This window comes from Siphateles boraxobius, unplaced genomic scaffold (genome assembly GCF_051911475.1).
Source record: "Siphateles boraxobius isolate OS27281-9 unplaced genomic scaffold, OSU_SipBor_1 61, whole genome shotgun sequence".
NCBI classification, from domain to species: Eukaryota; Metazoa; Chordata; class Actinopteri; order Cypriniformes; family Leuciscidae; genus Siphateles; species Siphateles boraxobius.
The window spans coordinates 2,732,124-2,748,997 of NW_027509188.1; the positions used below are offsets into that span (position 1 = coordinate 2,732,124).

Genomic DNA, 16,874 nt, shown 5'->3' on the forward strand with positions numbered 1-16,874 from the left:
AAAGAAGTACATGTGTACTTGAGAGAGAGAGAAAAAAAACAATTATCTGAAAAAGCTAAACTAGTACTCACATGTGTTTCTGAAGGTCTACTTGAGCCTGGTGCAATGTCTACCTCACTACTGTACTCATCTGTCATCAGTTCAGATAATTTGCATATGGAGTTGAGTGTTGTTATCGTGGCTGCTTCACTTTCTGGACCATTCTGACAATGTTACAGTTATGTTACAATCATGACATTGCACTGACAGCAAGAGGGACTGTGAATAATTGTACTTCATCTGACTCTAGCTGCCTGTTTCCATGCTTATTTTTTGAATGTGTAACTTTATGGCCTTTTATAGCTTTCAATACATCAGGAAAACAGATCACAAAACTTTCACATACCACAAATGTTGTACTCAACATTGAATTGCTGCTCTGTATGCTCTCCGTCTCACTGTTCTGTGTGCTGTCTCTCTCACTCTCTCTGTTCTGTTTGCTGTTTGTCTCACTCCCTGCCTCTGAGAGCATATCTAATAAAAATACCATAAGCAACAAGAAAAAAACAAGCTGAAGAAATCTCATATATACAAATATATATATAGGTTCTACAAAATAATTTAAATGACAAAGAAATATGAAACTTATGACCACTATCTCGGTTTAACTGTTAATACTTTTATTTAACAGGTATATGTTGTGTGAGGACTTTTATTTTGATATCCGATGAGAATTCTTCTCCTTTTCTCTGGGTTTTTATTTATTTATTTGTCTATTAAAAATCCAAAGTTATTCTTCATTAAGTATGTCAGACTTTGCTGGATCACCTCCGTCCTATGTACTAACGTTTTTATTTACATTTTTTAATAATCAAATGTATTCAAATAATCGGGACAATCCTACTGGATAATAAGCGTGATAGTCTACGCCTACGGTACCTGTTTCATTGGCTGTTTGGCTCTCTTCCTCGTCAACATCAACACCTGGCCTGTCATATCGACAAAGTGTCTGGCGAGGTATCTTTGTCTTACTTTGAGGTTCCAGGTATAGCTTATATTTTTGCCTATTTCTACGCATTTTTCATACTTTAAATTTATCCCATAGGCATTTAAAAAATAGTTTCCATTAAAGTGATGTAAGTCATGAACCAAACCAATCAAAGCTATGAGAATCACATTATTGTTAATCACAACATTACACACTTTGCGTTTGCTTGTTTCGGTTCTCTGAATCTATAATTTCGGTGGAATTATCTAAATAGCATCATGGGAAATGTAGTTCCCTATCAGTCGGTCACTATGACGTATGTCAGACCGACTAATAGGAATCTCGCTAGAGAGGCCAATATACTTTGAGGTGTGTACCAGTCATTTCACGACGATTAGATGTCGATCGCTGCATTGGAGAGGGTGTCGTTCCTTCAGGGAACGAGGGTTACATACGTAACCGAGACGTTTGTCACCACAAATTCTGCTGTTAAAAAAATATTTTTTTGTTTATTTTACAGTGTGACAAGACAAATGACCAGACAAAAAAAAGCCAGCAGTCCAAAGCATACAAAAACGGAAAACTTTAATGGAAATCCTAAAAGAAAAGAAAAAAGTTGTCCAGAGCAGTTACGAAACCCACAATGAGTATGTCCCCTTGGATGTGCACAAGGAACTGCAAGACAAGTACTACAACATCAAAAAAAGGATGCGAGAGGAGGAGATGAGTAATGAAGAAAAAGAGAAGAAAATGAAATGTTTAAAAGAAGAGAATAGGGACACGAAAGCTGAACTGCAGCAACTAAGGCGGTTAAACCTTCATCTCCAAGAGGAGCTCTTCCAAAACAAAAAAAGTGAGCATTTTCAAACTGGTTGGCTATTAATTTAACATAGATCTTAGATCATCATATGTCCTTGGAAAGAATTGGACACTTTTAAATGCAACTTATAGCCTGTGATTTTTACTTTTTTTTTTTTTTTGCAACAAAACTATTAAAAGTGTTGCATAATCTGATATTACAGTAACACAAAAGGAGCCACGGACCTCTTCTGCAGGCCACACTCGACTCCCACAGCAGTCAGTTCACGGTCCAGAGGAACCAGCAGAGGAGCAAACGGCTATAATACTCAAACGTGAGCATTTTAAAACTGTTTGATTATTAATTTTACATGCATATTTTTAAAGTTCTTAGAAAGAATTGGACACATTCAAATGTAAGTTATAGGCGGTGATTGATTAAAAAAAACGAATATAGTTATCATTCTTGGTGTGAATGGGCCTTTACTCTGATATTACAGTAACACAAAAGGAGCCACAGTCCTCTTCTGCAGGCCAGACTCCACTCCCACAGCAGCCAGTTCACGGTCCAGAAGCAGAGGAGCAGAACATAAGACACAGGGATGACAAGGTATTTCGTAGACTGTAAAACACAAACTTTACATATTCCTATCATTTTAATTAGGGATGTCCCGATACCACTTTTTGCAGAACGAGTCCGATACCGATACTTTGATTTTTGGTATTCACCGATACCGTAACCGATCACTGAATTTTCACAGCATTTGTCATTTTTAAATGTATTAGTAGATAAACCAAAAGAATATAAATCATATTAGTTGGCTTAATTTGTTCATCAAATTCAAATGTTCAAATGTTTGTCAAAACCAGTGAAATATCAATTATTTAATCCAATCTTGATACTACAACAAAAACTACCATCTTAATCAGGGGTGGGCAAACTACGACCCGCGGGCCACATACGGCCCGGCCCGTTAGGCTGTTTTAATCCGGCCCGTCGAGTATTTAAAAAATTGTCTTAAGACAAATAAATACAATAGAACAAAGAAAGGCTACAAATTAAATAAACAGTGTTTTTAGAGTTTTTCAGGTAGATCTAACAGGTAAAGAAATTTGAATAAAGTAATCAAATGTGAAAAAAGGATATTCATTACTGTATAAATTAATGCTGCACGAGTAATCATATCGCAATCGTAATCGCGATGTCAAGCCTATGCGATTATAAAACGCGAAATGCCGTGATTTTATATGAAATAAACAAATTAGGGCTGTTAATGCAACTCAGCATCTCTTATTTTTTGTCATCCTTTGGCTAGTGTTACATTATCCCACTCTTATTCGTGCGAATGCCTTTAAACCATTCTTGCAAGACAACTCAAAAGAGAGCGCGCTGCCTGTGAATGTCCTGACTGTGACTCGCAGAAAGACGCGCGCGCAAGATTCATGCGCATGCACAGACCGTGCGCCAGAATACAGTTCTCTTTCAAGCTTAAACGAACAATAACACAAACAATTATGCCAAAATGGCGTTTTGTCGAGTATCTTCATAACAGAAGAGCAGTCTTATGATGGACGTGAAGAGTTGTGAGAGAATGAGGCGCGTGTGAGATCTGCGTCTCTGTCAACAGTGGCTGCTCTTAAAGGCCCAGCAGCAAGCTTTCTGTCAGTAAAGTTAATCAAAGAACAAAGGGAACAGAGAAAATTACTCAGTGCTCTTGACTAAACAGTCCCTCCAGAAAAACGTGATTATGCGATCGCATGATTCAATGCAAAATCAGCCAAAATCCGCATATTTATGCGGGGGTCGCATTTTTTCAAATACTCCGCAATTTCGCCGCATAAATTGCTGATTTCCGCGCAAAATATGCGGGGCTTGCATGATTTCATAATCCCCGCATTTTCGTCGCAAAAAAGTCACATATATCTTAGCAGAAAGTTGGAAAATGTTGCGTTTGCTTCACACAAGAGCAGCCACTTCCCCCTGTTGCCATGGGAACGTTATGAAGTGAAGTAATTACGCGACGTGAACATCATTGAAAAGCTGTAAAACAGGAGCACACTTTATTTTTAAATATTTCATTTATTCATTTTTACTGAAGTTGTAGCATATTCCTCTAGTAAAGCTACAGAACTTGTTTGACTCATCAATGTTTTGTAAGTTTGATGTGTTTATTAAGGTCTTGTAACGCGTTGTGTCGGGAAGAAAAATAGGGATAAGTTAGCTCACAGCTGAAGTTATTGCAGAGGCCAGACAGACTCACGGAGGCGATTGGCATCTCACAACTCGCACTTTATTCCCAAATCAAACTCGTAACTGTCTGTCACACGTTCTACCGTCCGCGTCGTTACTTAATAAACAAAATAAGATAAAAGAAGTAGCATCAAACAGAAATTACCCGCACACATGGGGTGTTCGAGGCGCATGGCACATACAATATAATACTGCAGACAGTTAGACAGGGAGCGCGCAGCTCTTAAAGGGGCCACACCTTATTTCCACTCGATACAGTCTGAAATAAAACAAGATGAGAAATTAAATATTTCCAGAACTTTCTGTGATGTAGTATGTTTGCTTATCATAGGAAGTAATAAGAAAGGACTCTTTACATTAAGGTAGTAGCCTAGTGAGAACAGGGTGTTGGGGGATCACTTTTTTCCCCTCTTTTTCATCAAACCGCAGTTCTGCAAGTTCCCGCAATTTTTGCAAGTTCCCGCAATTTCATCGCAAAAAATTGCATAAATATCCCGCATATTCCATCGCATTTTTAAAGAAAACGGGCCACGTAATCAAGGATTTTTGCCCGCAACAATCACAAAAAAACTCCGCGTTTTTCTGGAAGGACTGACTAAAGAACTTTTGTAGCTTTCATAAGGATTAGTCTATATATAATTTATAATTTATGCAGCGCAGACTGTTTGATAACTTTATTCAATTTCTGTATATGTCCTACCTGTTAGACAGGAAGGGCACAGGTAAATATGACATTTATTATGGGTTTATGTGAGGATTGTTTAAAGTTCACTGAAATTAAAAGCTGTTATATTTTTTTGAAGCCAAATAAACGTTTCAAAAAAAATTAAAGCTGCAAGCAGCATTTAGCGGTGTTCAAGCAGTTAAGGCCTTTAAGGCCGTTAAGCACAAAAGCATCAAAAGACATTAAGTTTTATTTAGCATACATTTAAACACTGACGTAATAGATGGAAAACACCATTTACAGCCAATACAGGCCATTTACCATAGGAAATACATGGTTTTAAAGCTTTTCAACAGTTATAGCGCCACCTATTGTCCGATCTCCATGAAACTTTGCATGCTTGTTAAAGATGTTATGTTATGTTACAGTCGTAACCCGAGACGATTACCGGTAAATGTTTTATTATGAACTTTTAGCATGAAAACCAAAGTTTCAATTATTAAAAGTGTGTGCGTCGACTTTTTTGTGACAAACGACAGAAACGCCTGTTATGATGTAGATTTTTTTGAGGTACGCTCTTGTCATAAATTCATCTAATTCATCTATTACTGTTCCTGCATAAATTGTAATAAAAAACAGTGCTGAAATATCTATTAAGGAGTCTTAAACCTTTCCAACGATATATAGTTTGTCATGATTAAATTAGGATTTAATTGTAATATAATGAAGTAAACTTAAATAATACCCAACCACAAATATGCAAACAAGTACATACTTCTCCAGCCATCGTGGCCAAGCCAAGAGTCAAGGCCACGGAGGGCAGTCCTACAATGACTCCTCAAACTACCTGCATCGCCGTGGCCCCCTGAGTTACCTGCTACCTATTGGTGCCAAGTAATCCGTAAAACCAATATAATGGTTGACCTCTACTTTTAAATGAGCTAAAATGGTCTTATGCATATTAATGTTTTTTTGTTTTTGTTTCAGGATCTAGGACATGGAGTCCTGATACCCACAGAAAAGTGGGATGTCGTGAGGAGATTAGAGGGGGACTCAAAATTTTGCAAGAGCTTGGCTGTAGTCATATGGGGTACCACAGTTCTCAAACAGAGGAGCGTTACGGGGATGAAATGTAACGCAATAAAAACGGCTGAGGCAAAACCACCTCTGAGTCCAGAAAAGATCTCAGCTATCAAAGGTAAAACCGTCAAATTTAGCTTTAGATTTAGATTTATAATTAAATCTCAACACAAGACACTAGGGCTGTAATCTCCCAGTTGACTAGTCGATTAATTGGTACGTTCTTGATTTTTCTAACGTCATTTTTTGTCGATTTTTAGAAGAAATTTCTGGACTTCAGTCGACCAAGATTTTCTTTGGTTGATTACGGCCCTGCAAGACACATTATAGACCTTATGTAGCCCTGCCCCTTTTCAGCACTGCAGTCTTTGTCTTTTGTCTTCTGGTCTCTATTTTCACACCGATCTTGCGCATTTATTAATGAATTATTGTCATTCCATTATCACATTGTACACAAAACACTTTGTATTTACAAATTATTTAGTAAATCATTAGTCATGATCAGTACTTGAAGTAAAAAATGTATTTATTTGTGTGTGTGCGTGCATGCATGCGTGTGTGTCTTCTAAACAGAGTGTCTGTCTCAGAGGCTGGAGGAAAGGGGTCACACCTCAGAGGAAATAAATAAGCGCCTCCTAATTGTACGGAAATACCTGGCTGAGAAGATCAGTGATATAAACAGGACAAAAACTATCAGTGGTAAGTATTTAAATACCCATTTCTTAAGTAAGGGATAATGTATATCGAGGCGGTTGTTGGCCTGAAGGGGTTGTATTGCAATTACCTATTATCCAACTGCGTGAGACTTTTGTGTGCATGTGCTTGTCAAATAATGTCATTTTGTTAAAGATTATAACATCTTTGACAAAAAAAAACAACACAAGTTTGTGAGTGTGTGCATCTGTGAGTGTAGTGTAGAGAACAAGTTCTGACGTTCAAACAAATCCTGTTAAGGTTTCTGATTTGTATCGTTCATTATTTTTTATGAATTATTTATTGTTCTGACAGCTCAGGTCCCTTTAAACAAAAAAAAAATATATATACAGGTCCTTCTCAAAAAATTAGCATATTGTGATAAAGTTAATTATTTTCCATAATGTAATGATAAAAATTAAACTTTCATATATTTTAGATTCATTGCACACCAACTGAAATATTTCAAGTCTTTTATTGTTTTAATACTGATGATTTTGCCATACAGCTCATGAAAACCCAAAATTCCTATCTCAAAAAATTAGCATATCATGAAAAGGTTCTCTAAACGAGCTATTAACCTAATCATCTGAATCAACTAATTAACTCTAAACACCTGCAAAAGATTCCTTAGGCTTTTAAAAACTCCCAGCCTGTTTCATTACTCAAAACTGCAATCATGGGTAAGACTGCCGACCTGACTGCTGTCCAGAAGGCCATCATTGACACCCTCAAGCAAGAGGGTAAGACACAGAAAGAAATTGCGGCGTGGCATGGAGCCAACTAGCCTGTGGCACTGCTGAGGTGTTATGGAGGCCCAGGATGCTTCGATAGCGGCCTTAAGCTCATCCAGAGTTTTGGGTCTTGCGTCTCTCAACTTTCTCTTCACAATATCCCACAGATTCTCTATGGGGTTCAGGTCAGGAGAGTTGGCAGGCCAATTGAGCACAGTAATACCATGGTCAGTAAACCATTTACCAGTGGTTTTGGCATTGTGAGCAGGTGCCAGGTCGTGCTGAAAAATGAAATCTTCATCTCCATAAAGCTTTTCAGCAGATGGAAGCATGAAGTGCTCCAAAATCTCCTTATAGCTAGCTGCATTGACCCTGCCCTTGATAAAACACAGTGGACCAACACCAGCAGCTGACATGGCACCCCAGACCATCACTGACTGTGGGTACTCCAGTGCTGCTTCTCTGTAGCCCAGGTCAGGCGCTTCTGCCGCTGTTTCTGGTTCAAAAGTGGCTTGACCTGGGGAATGCGGCACCTGTAGCCCATTTCCTGCACACGCCAGTGCACGGTGGCTCTGGATGTTTCTACTCCAGACTCAGTCCACTGCTTCCGCAGGTCCCCCAAGGTCTGGAAGCGTCCTTCTCCACAATCTTCCTCAGGGTCCGGTCACCTCTTCTCATTGTGCAGCGTTTTTTGCCACACGTTTTCCTTCCCACAGACTTCCCACTGAGGTGCCTTGATACAGCACTCTGGGAACAGCCTATTTGTTCAGAAATTTCTTTCTGTGTCTTACCCTCTTGCTTGAGGGTGTGAATGATGGCCTTCTGGACAGCAGTCAGGTCGGCAGTCTTACCCATGATTGCGGTTTTGAGTAATGAAACAGGCGGGGAGTTTTTAAAAGCCTCAGGAATCTTTTGCAGGTGTTTAGTGTTAATTAGTTGATTCAGATGATTAGGTTAATAGCTCGTTTAGAGACCCTTTTCATGATATGCTAATTTTTTGAGATAGGAATTTTGGGTTTTCATGAGCTGTATGCCAAAATCATCAGTATTAAAACAATAAAAGACCTGAAATATTTCAGTTGCTGTGCAATGAATCTAAAATATATGAAAGTTTAATTTTTATCATTACATTATGGAAAATAATGAACTTTATCACAATATGCTAATTTTTTGAGAAGGACCTGTACATCTTTTTGTGCACTTTATTTAAAAAAAGCCTATATATTTGGCAGATGTAAAGCATGCATGTGTATGTTTTTTGTGTGTTTTTTACTTTTTTTATCCGATTAATCGATTAATAAAAAAAAAAAATCGACAGATTAATAACTTATTAAAATAATCGTTAGTTGCAGCCCTAGAAATGTTTTCTAATAATATCTTTGTAGATTTATATGTTCATCATTCATTTGGGTAACTGTTGAGCAGCTTTTTTTGTTGAAAGCTTGACCACTTTTTTTGACACATCAGTTGTCAAAGTGTAGGACTTCTTGAGTGCTCGAGTAGTGTTGTAAAATGGATGGTTCCGGTCCTCGTGATTGGCTGAATTGCTAAGCCACTATAAAACTCTAAAACATAACAAACACCTGGGACCTCATTACATCATTAGCCTCTTTCATACATAGTCCTCACTGGTGAATTACTGTTAAGAGATCGTAATACTGATAAATCAGTTTAGCCAAATAGCCAATTTACCTATTTATTTATTTATTTATCACACAATTGATTTCGGTGCATCCCTAGTTGAACTAGGCTATCTGTTTTATAATTTAAAATCTACACCTGGAGAAGATTAAATAAAAGATGACAGTAATGCTGAACATTACATGACTAGTGGACAAAGTGTCACGGTTCATCGATCCATGTGTTCGTTTTGTTTATCTGTTGGTGTGTTTTTGGGTGTGGGGTTGTGTGTGTGTGTAGTGCTTGTTTGTTGCTTAGCACCGGCTGATTACGCTAACTGCCGTCAGCTGCAACTAATCTACTACTTGTTAGCTGCCTTTATCTAGCTGGAGGTTTTCAGGCAGGGTGTCGGTTCGTTGTTCATGTTTTTGTATTCTGTCACCCAGTACCTGTGTCCTAGTTCCTTGCGGGCTCTGCCTGTTTTCCACGGAACATCCAGTTTGCTGAGGGATCATCCGGGAGATTGTTCCTGTCGCTGTCGTGTGTCCTTGCTGATCTCCAGTCCAGTTCCTCTCCTCTCGTGTTGTGTCTTCCAGGTCGCCCGCCTGTAAACGTGTTTTTTTGAGTTTCCCTGTCTTGTCCGTCGTCAATAAACTGTTTCACTTGCACTTGGATTTTGAGACTCATCATTGTGACAGAACGAACCGACCAAGATGGATCCAGCAAGTGTGGCCGAATTGACGGAGATTCTATCGAAGAGTGAGGTGCGCATGCAACAACAGGAGGAACAGGCGATGGCCACGGGTCGTGCTGTCCAGGCATTGGTGACCCAGGTGTAACCCAGATGGGTTTTGCCTTATTCTCCTTATATTCTCCTTATTCGCGGCTCCCTTTTTGTGTTCACGTTGTCGCGAGACTTCGTGAAGTATCGCGAGACTTGAGATGGAGTGTTGCGTCATTTCCTTTAAATACGGCCGCGCGCTGTTGTTTTGGTATGTGTGTGCGCGAGCTGTGTGTTGAGCTGCTGCAGGTAGGCGTTTAGCCCTGTAAAACATTTTATTAATTAAACTGCTGGTTTATCTATCATGTATGCCAATCTTTTAGATTGCCTCTACCGTTGCAAATGACTGCTGTTGAGTGACTTAATGATGTGGGAACTGGTGAGTTGTCATTGTTTGTTATACAGTGCTGAAAGTGTGTTGTATGTGTATATGGTTCTGTTAGCCAGTGCTGGCGCTGGCTTTGCTTAATCATACTGAGTCTGACTATATATATACACTTTGTGCTTATTTAAATGAGCAAAACATTAATAATTAATCTTAATATTGTTGAATTATGAAGTATCAACTATTCTTTGATTTTGAAATGTATTTTGAGGTTATTTACTGATATTGTCTATTTATAAGAGTATTCTTGCTGATTGTTAAATTATTTATTGCTATATGCAGTATTTATATTGAATCATGTACATGATGAAACGAATGAACTGAGATAATGATTATGATAATATGATGACTTTATTATATTATGCTTATGGTGATTAGTTGTGATGCTTGGAACCAGAATGATGTATTAATTGGTCCTGTTTGTACAGGCCAGGTTCTGTGCATTGATGGCGAGCCACTAGGCCCAACCCTGATGCATCGGAGTGCATGCATCTCCCGGTGTGGTAGGAGGTGCTGCAGCTGCTGACTTTGCTACACCTGCTCACACACCCTCAGAGACATTTTCACACACCTTTGGACACTTTAGACATCTATATATTGTTACTGATCTTATGAACTGTTCCATCCTGGACTCTTTGGACTCTGTCCGTCTCGCGGTTGTGTGTTGTGAACCTCAGCGGCTTCAAGCACCTTTTTATGATTGAGTGAATTCTGAAATTGTTGTATGCTCATCATTAATAACTTTGAACTGAATACCTCCTATGTGCACGTGTAAATACTTGTTGTCTTATATGTAATACAATTCACTATTGCACTGCAGTCCTGACTCTTGTGTATCATTGAACTCTACCATTTCCTCCCTGAGCCAAACTAAGATCTTCTGATACTGGTCCACTAATTTAAATTATATTTGCAGCACTTATATATGCTACACAGGTCTCCGACTTAACTACCCAGTTGCAACAGCTAAGAACCGAGACGGCTTCAGTGCAACGTCAAGTGACTACAAGCGCTTCCGTTTCGGTCGCGCAGACCATTCGTGCTACTGAGCCTCGTCTTCCGCCTCCAGCGTTCTATTCTGGTGAGCCTAAATTATGTCGTTCATTTTTGGCTAAGTGTTCCCTGCATATCTCTCTTCAACCTTCATCATTTCCCACTGAGGAGGAAAAAGTGGCTTTTGTCATGATACTTTTATCGGGGAGAGCCGCGACTTGGGGAACTACTGTGTGGGAACAGCGACTTCCTTGTTGTGACTCTTTTGATGAATTCTCACACGAGCTCAGAAAGGTCTTTGATCGTGCAGCTTCCGGTAGGGACGCAGCGCGAATTCTTGCGGAGTTGCGTCAAGGAGATCGTCCAGTAACGGACTATTCTATTGAGTTCCGCACTTTGGCTGCGGAGTGTGGCTGGAATTCGGAGGCTCAATGGGACATGTTTTTACATGGACTTTCCGATAATATCAAGGATGAAATCTATGCCATGGATTTACCCACGGGGGTGGATAGACTCATCGACCTAGCCATCTTGGTGGATTCGAGACTACGACGACGGGGACCGCGAACACAGCGAGGATGGCTGGCTACTGCACAGTCTAATGTATCCTTTCCTGCTGTGGAAACTGCAGAGTCTTTTCCAGGTCCGGAGCCTATGCAGATGGGCAGATCTCGTCTATCGCAACAGGAGAAGCAGAGAAGGAGAGAGAAAGGATTGTGCTTGTACTATGGAGCCGTTGGCCACATTGCTCTCCAATGTCCGGTAAAAGCCAGCGCCCGCCAGTAGGTAAGAGGTTACTGATGGGTGGGTCTACACTGACTAAATCCTCTTTTTCTGCTACTCATCTCACTGTCTGTTTAAGACTTCCTGCTCAGAGCTTTGACTGTGAGGCTCTGATTGACTCGGGAGCAGAGGGAAATTTTTTAGACTTTGACCTCGCTCAGAGATTCATGATACCGATGGTGACACTTACTCAACCCATCTCTGTAGTAGCGCTTAACGGCCAACGGTTACCCTCTATCACTCATTCCACGGCCCTAATTAGACTCGTTACCTCTGGTAACCATTCTGAGGAGATTGAGTTTCTTTTAATTCACTCCCCTTCTGCTCCTGTGGTACTTGGCCATCCCTGGCTGGTACTCCACAACCCGCATATTAATTGGTGCAGGAATTCAGTTTTGTCTTGGAGTGAATATTGTCATGCTTCTTGTTTAGTGTCTGCGTGTTCTCCAGTGTCTTGTGTTGTGTTTCAGGATGAACACGCGGATCTATCTAACGTGCCACGTGAGTATCTTGACCTGAGGGAAGTGTTCAGTAAGTCTCAGGCTGCTTCTCTCCCTCCGCATCGTCCCTATGACTGTGCCATAGATTTACTGGCAGGTATGTCTCCGCCGAAAGGCAAGTTATACTCACTTTCCGTTCCTGAAAGGGAGGCCATGGAGAAATATATTTCTGATTCTCTAGCCTCTGGGTTCATCCGTCCTTCCTCTTCTCCAGCGGGGGCAGGGTTCTTTTTTGTGGGGAAGAAGGATGGTTCCCTGCGACCTTGTATTGACTACCGAGAGTTGAACAACATCACGGTAAAGAATACTTATCCTTTGCCGTTGATGTCTTCGGCTTTCGAGAGGTTGCAGGGAGCATCCATCTTCACAAAATTGGATTTACGCAATGCTTATCATTTGGTCCGCATAAGGAAGGGGGATGAATGGAAAACTGCTTTTAATACCCCCAGGGGACACTTTGAATACTTGGTCATGCCTTTTGGTCTGTCTAACTCCCCTGCGGTTTTCCAGGCACTCGTTAATGACGTGCTGAGAGATATGGTAGATCAGTTCATATATGTCTACCTGGATGACATACTGATATTTTCTTCTTCTCTCCAGGAACACGTTCAGCACGTCAGACGAGTGCTCCAGAGACTGTTAGAGAATGGGCTTTTTGTCAAGGCGGAGAAATGTTCGTTCCATGCACAGTCGGTTCCATTTCTGGCTTATATCATCTCCTCCGAGGGGACGCGCATGGATCCCAACAAGGTTAAGGCTGTGGTGGATTGGCCAACTCCAGATTCCCGTAAGGCCCTACAGAGGTTTCTGGGGTTTGCCAATTTTTACCGGCGTTTCATTCGCAATTTCAGCCAACTAGCCGCTCCTCCTCCAAGACGACGTTCAGGTGGTGTGGTGTAGCTGAAGCTGCATTTACCAACCTCAAGAGCCGCTTTGTTTCAGCTCCCATTCTTATAGCCCCTGATCCTTCACGTCAGTTTGTGGTGGAGGTCGACGCGTCAGAGGTGGGGGTAGGAGCGGTTCTTTCCCAGCGCTCTCCCGCGGATGACAAGGTACACCCTTGCGGGGTTTTTTCTCATCGTTTGTCTCCTGCGGAATGTAATTATGACATTGGTAACAGAGAGTTGCTGGCAGTCAAGCTAGCGTTGGAGCAATGGCGTCATTGGTTAGAGGGTTCAGGGGTACCCTTTATTGTCTGGACTGATCATAAGAACCTTGAATATATCAGATCAACAAAACGACTCAACTCCAGGCAGGCTCGGTGGGCACTTTTTTTCGGTCGTTTTGATTTTACTCTCTCGTACCGCCCGGGTTACAAAAACATAAAACCAGATTCTTTATCGCGCATTTTTGATCGTTCCGAACGCCCGTCTACTCCCGAGTGCATTTTACCGGAGACTCTATTCATCTCCACACTCGTTTGGGAGATCGAGTCGAAGGTCCTTGCGGCCTTAGAAGGGGTAACACCTCCGCCCGATTGTCCACCGAGTCGTTTATTTGTACCGGAGGGGTCAAGGTCCGACGTAATTCGGTGGGGTCATTGTTCCAACGTAGCATGTCACCCAGGAGTTAATCGCACCAGTTTTTTGGTCAGGCAACGATTCTGGTGGTCCTCTATGGCTCGCGACATTCTGAGTTTTGTATTGGCATGTTCGGTCTGTGCTCGTGGTAAGACTTCCAATCGCCCACCGGATGGGTTACTCCAACCGCTGTCTGTCCCTTTGAGACCTTGGTCCCACATCGCGCTAGATTTTGTCACTGCCCTCCCGCCCTTCCAGGGCAAGACGGTCGTTTTGACCGTAGTGGACCGGTTCTCGAAGGCGGCTCATTTCATTCCCTTGCCCAAATTACCATCTGCCAAGGAGACAGCGGTTGCTGTTATAGATCACGTCTTTCGGTTACATGGCCTCCCGATGGACGTGGTATCTGACAGGGGTCCCCAATTTATTTCCAAATTTTGGAGAGAGTTTTGTCGTTTATTGGGGGCGAGTGTCAGTCTTTCTTCTGGGTTTCATCCTCAGAGCAACGGTCAGACCGAGCGTGCCAACCAAGACTTAGAGAGAGTGTTGCGATGTTTGGTTTCTCAGAATCCTTCTTCCTGGAGCCAAAAACTCTCATGGGTTGAGTACGCACATAACTCGTTACCAGTGTCATCCACGGGCCTATCTCCTTTTGAGTGTAGCGTAGGGTACCAGCCACCTATTTTTCCAAGTCTGGAATCTGAAGTCGCGGTCCCCTCTGCTCACGCCTTCGTCCAGAGGTGCCACCGCACATGGACCAGGGCCCGAGAGACTCTGCTCCAGGTGGGGGCGCGCACTAAGGCTAAGGCCGATCGCCACCGGTCAAAGCCTCCCGTGTACATTGTGGGTCAAAGAGTGTGGCTTTCTACTAAGAATATTCCGCTCCGTTCCGTGTCTAATAAGCTAGCTCCTAAATTTATCGGCCCGTTCACGGTCACCAAAGTCATTAGTCCGGTGACTGTCCGTCTCAAACTTCCTCCAGCGTACAGGAGAATTCACCCCGCCTTTCATGTCTCCAAATTGAAACCTGTTTTTCGTTCTAACCTTAATCCGCCGGTTCCGGTTCCCCCACCGCCGCGACTCGTAGACGGGGAGCCTACGTATTCGGTTAATCGTATTCTGGACTCGAGACGGAGGGGACGTGGATTCCAGTACCTGGTGGACTGGGAGGGTTACGGTCCGGAGGAGAGGAGTTGGGTTCCTGCTAGGGACATACTGGATCGATGATTACAATCGTCAGGTAGGCTCTCTTGGGAGTGCCAGGAGGCACTCTTAGGGGAGGGGGTACTGTCACGGTTCATCGATCCATGTGTTCGTTTTGTATATCTGTTGGTGTGTTTTTGGGTGTGGGGTTGTGTGTGTGTGTAGTGCTTGTTTGTTGCTTAGCACCGGCTGATTACGCTAACTGCCGTCAGCTGCAACTAATCTACTACTTGTTAGCTGCCTTTATCTAGCTGGAGGTTTTCAGGCAGGGTGTCGGTTCGTTGTTCATGTTTTTGTATTCTGTCACCCAGTACCTGTGTCCTAGTTCCTTGCGGGCTCTGCCTGTTTTCCACGGAACATCCAGTTTGCTGAGGGATCATCCGGGAGATTGTTCCTGTCGCTGTCGTGTGTCCTTGCTGATCTCCAGTCCAGTTCCTCTCCTCTCGTGTTGTGTCTTCCAGGTCGCCCGCCTGTAAACGTGGTTTTTTGAGTTTCCCTGTCTTGTCCGTCGTCAATAAACTGTTTCACTTGCACTTGGATTTTGAGACTCATCATTGTGACACAAAGCTTACAAAGATCTTGAATCTGCTCAAAGTACGCCCAAAGATGTTGGATGAATATATATAAATATATAATGTATGAATAATCTTATATACTGGTAATGTGGTTTAGGAGGTACATTGTCCTAATGAATTCTCCTTCTTTTTGCAGGTCTAATCAGTCAGCCCCAGTGAAGCCACACAATGTGTTAATGTAAAAAAAACTGAATTAAATAATAAAAATGTAATATTAATATTTTGTGTCAGATGTTTATTTCCTGCTAGGTTAAGTAAAAAAGCAGGTCTTAATACTGTATATAATTTGTATTTCAGGTGCATGTTCTTTTTGCAAAACAAAAACTGAGCTGTAAGGTATTGAAAAGTTGGTGTGCAGTTTATATCAATTGTGTATAATTGTAGTTATAATTCAAATTCATTTATTAAAAACTATAATTATTGTCCTAATTATTAACAGCTAAAAGCATTAAACCTATAAATCTTAACTGTATAAAACTGTAATGGAAACCATTAAATATGTGCAAATCAAGACCAATACAAATTTGTAATGAAACCATCAGAACCAATACAAAACTGTAATGGAAACCATTAAATATGTGCAAATCAAGACCAATACAAATTTGTAATGAAACCATCAGAACCAATACAAAACTGTAATGGATACCATTAAATATGTGCAAATCAAGACCAAGACAAATTTGTAATGAAACCATCAGAACCAATACAAAACTGTAATGGAAACCATTAAAATACAAATTTGTAATGGAAACCCTTAAAACCAATAAATCCTAATGGAATATGGCCCAAAACACACTACGTAATGGACTCCACTTGGTAATGTTTAACGGCTGATGGTTTGTAATGGTTTTGTAGTGGAAACCATTAGCAATTCTGTAATGGTCTCTATTGTTTTTTTCAGCAGGGTTTTGTTCGATTGTCTGTTCATATCTGCTAGCACATGTATTGTGATGCTCTCTGAGCCTCTGCATCCTCGTTCTCAACCTCAGTAGATGCGACATGCTCTCCTCCCCCACTCGCATCTGTCTGAAGGCGCGCGCGACTCCAGCTCGAGCTCGCTTCCCCTCCCCCACTCGCATCTGTCTGAAGGCGCGCGCGACTCCAGCTCGAGCTCGCTTCCCCTCCCCATCCTCTGTGATGCTCCCCTCCCCCACTCGCATCTGTCTGAAGGGTCTGAAGGCGCGCGCGACTCCAGCTCGAGCTCGCTTCCCCTCCCCCACTCGCATCTGTCTGAAGGGTCTGAAGGCGCGCGCGACTCCAGCTCGAGCTCGCTTCCCCTCCCCCATCCTCTGTGATGCTCCCCTCCCCCACTCGCATCTGTCTGAAG

General features: G+C 41.9%; 2 protein-coding genes across 2 annotated transcripts in view; both read left to right on the plus strand.

Annotated features, from left to right (window-relative positions):
• The window catches only part of LOC143718612 (uncharacterized), a 796,762-nt gene that overhangs the window by 131,455 nt on the left and 648,433 nt on the right, over positions 1-16,874 (plus strand). The window lies entirely within an intron of this gene.
• LOC143718640 (uncharacterized) lies at positions 1,467-15,719 on the plus strand. Its single transcript, XM_077209669.1, has 4 exons — positions 1,467-1,820; positions 1,990-2,100; positions 2,266-2,375; positions 15,684-15,719. Exons 1-4 carry the CDS (start codon positions 1,556-1,558, stop codon positions 15,687-15,689), a joined length of 492 nt encoding a protein of 163 aa, XP_077065784.1. The 5' UTR covers positions 1,467-1,555; the 3' UTR covers positions 15,690-15,719.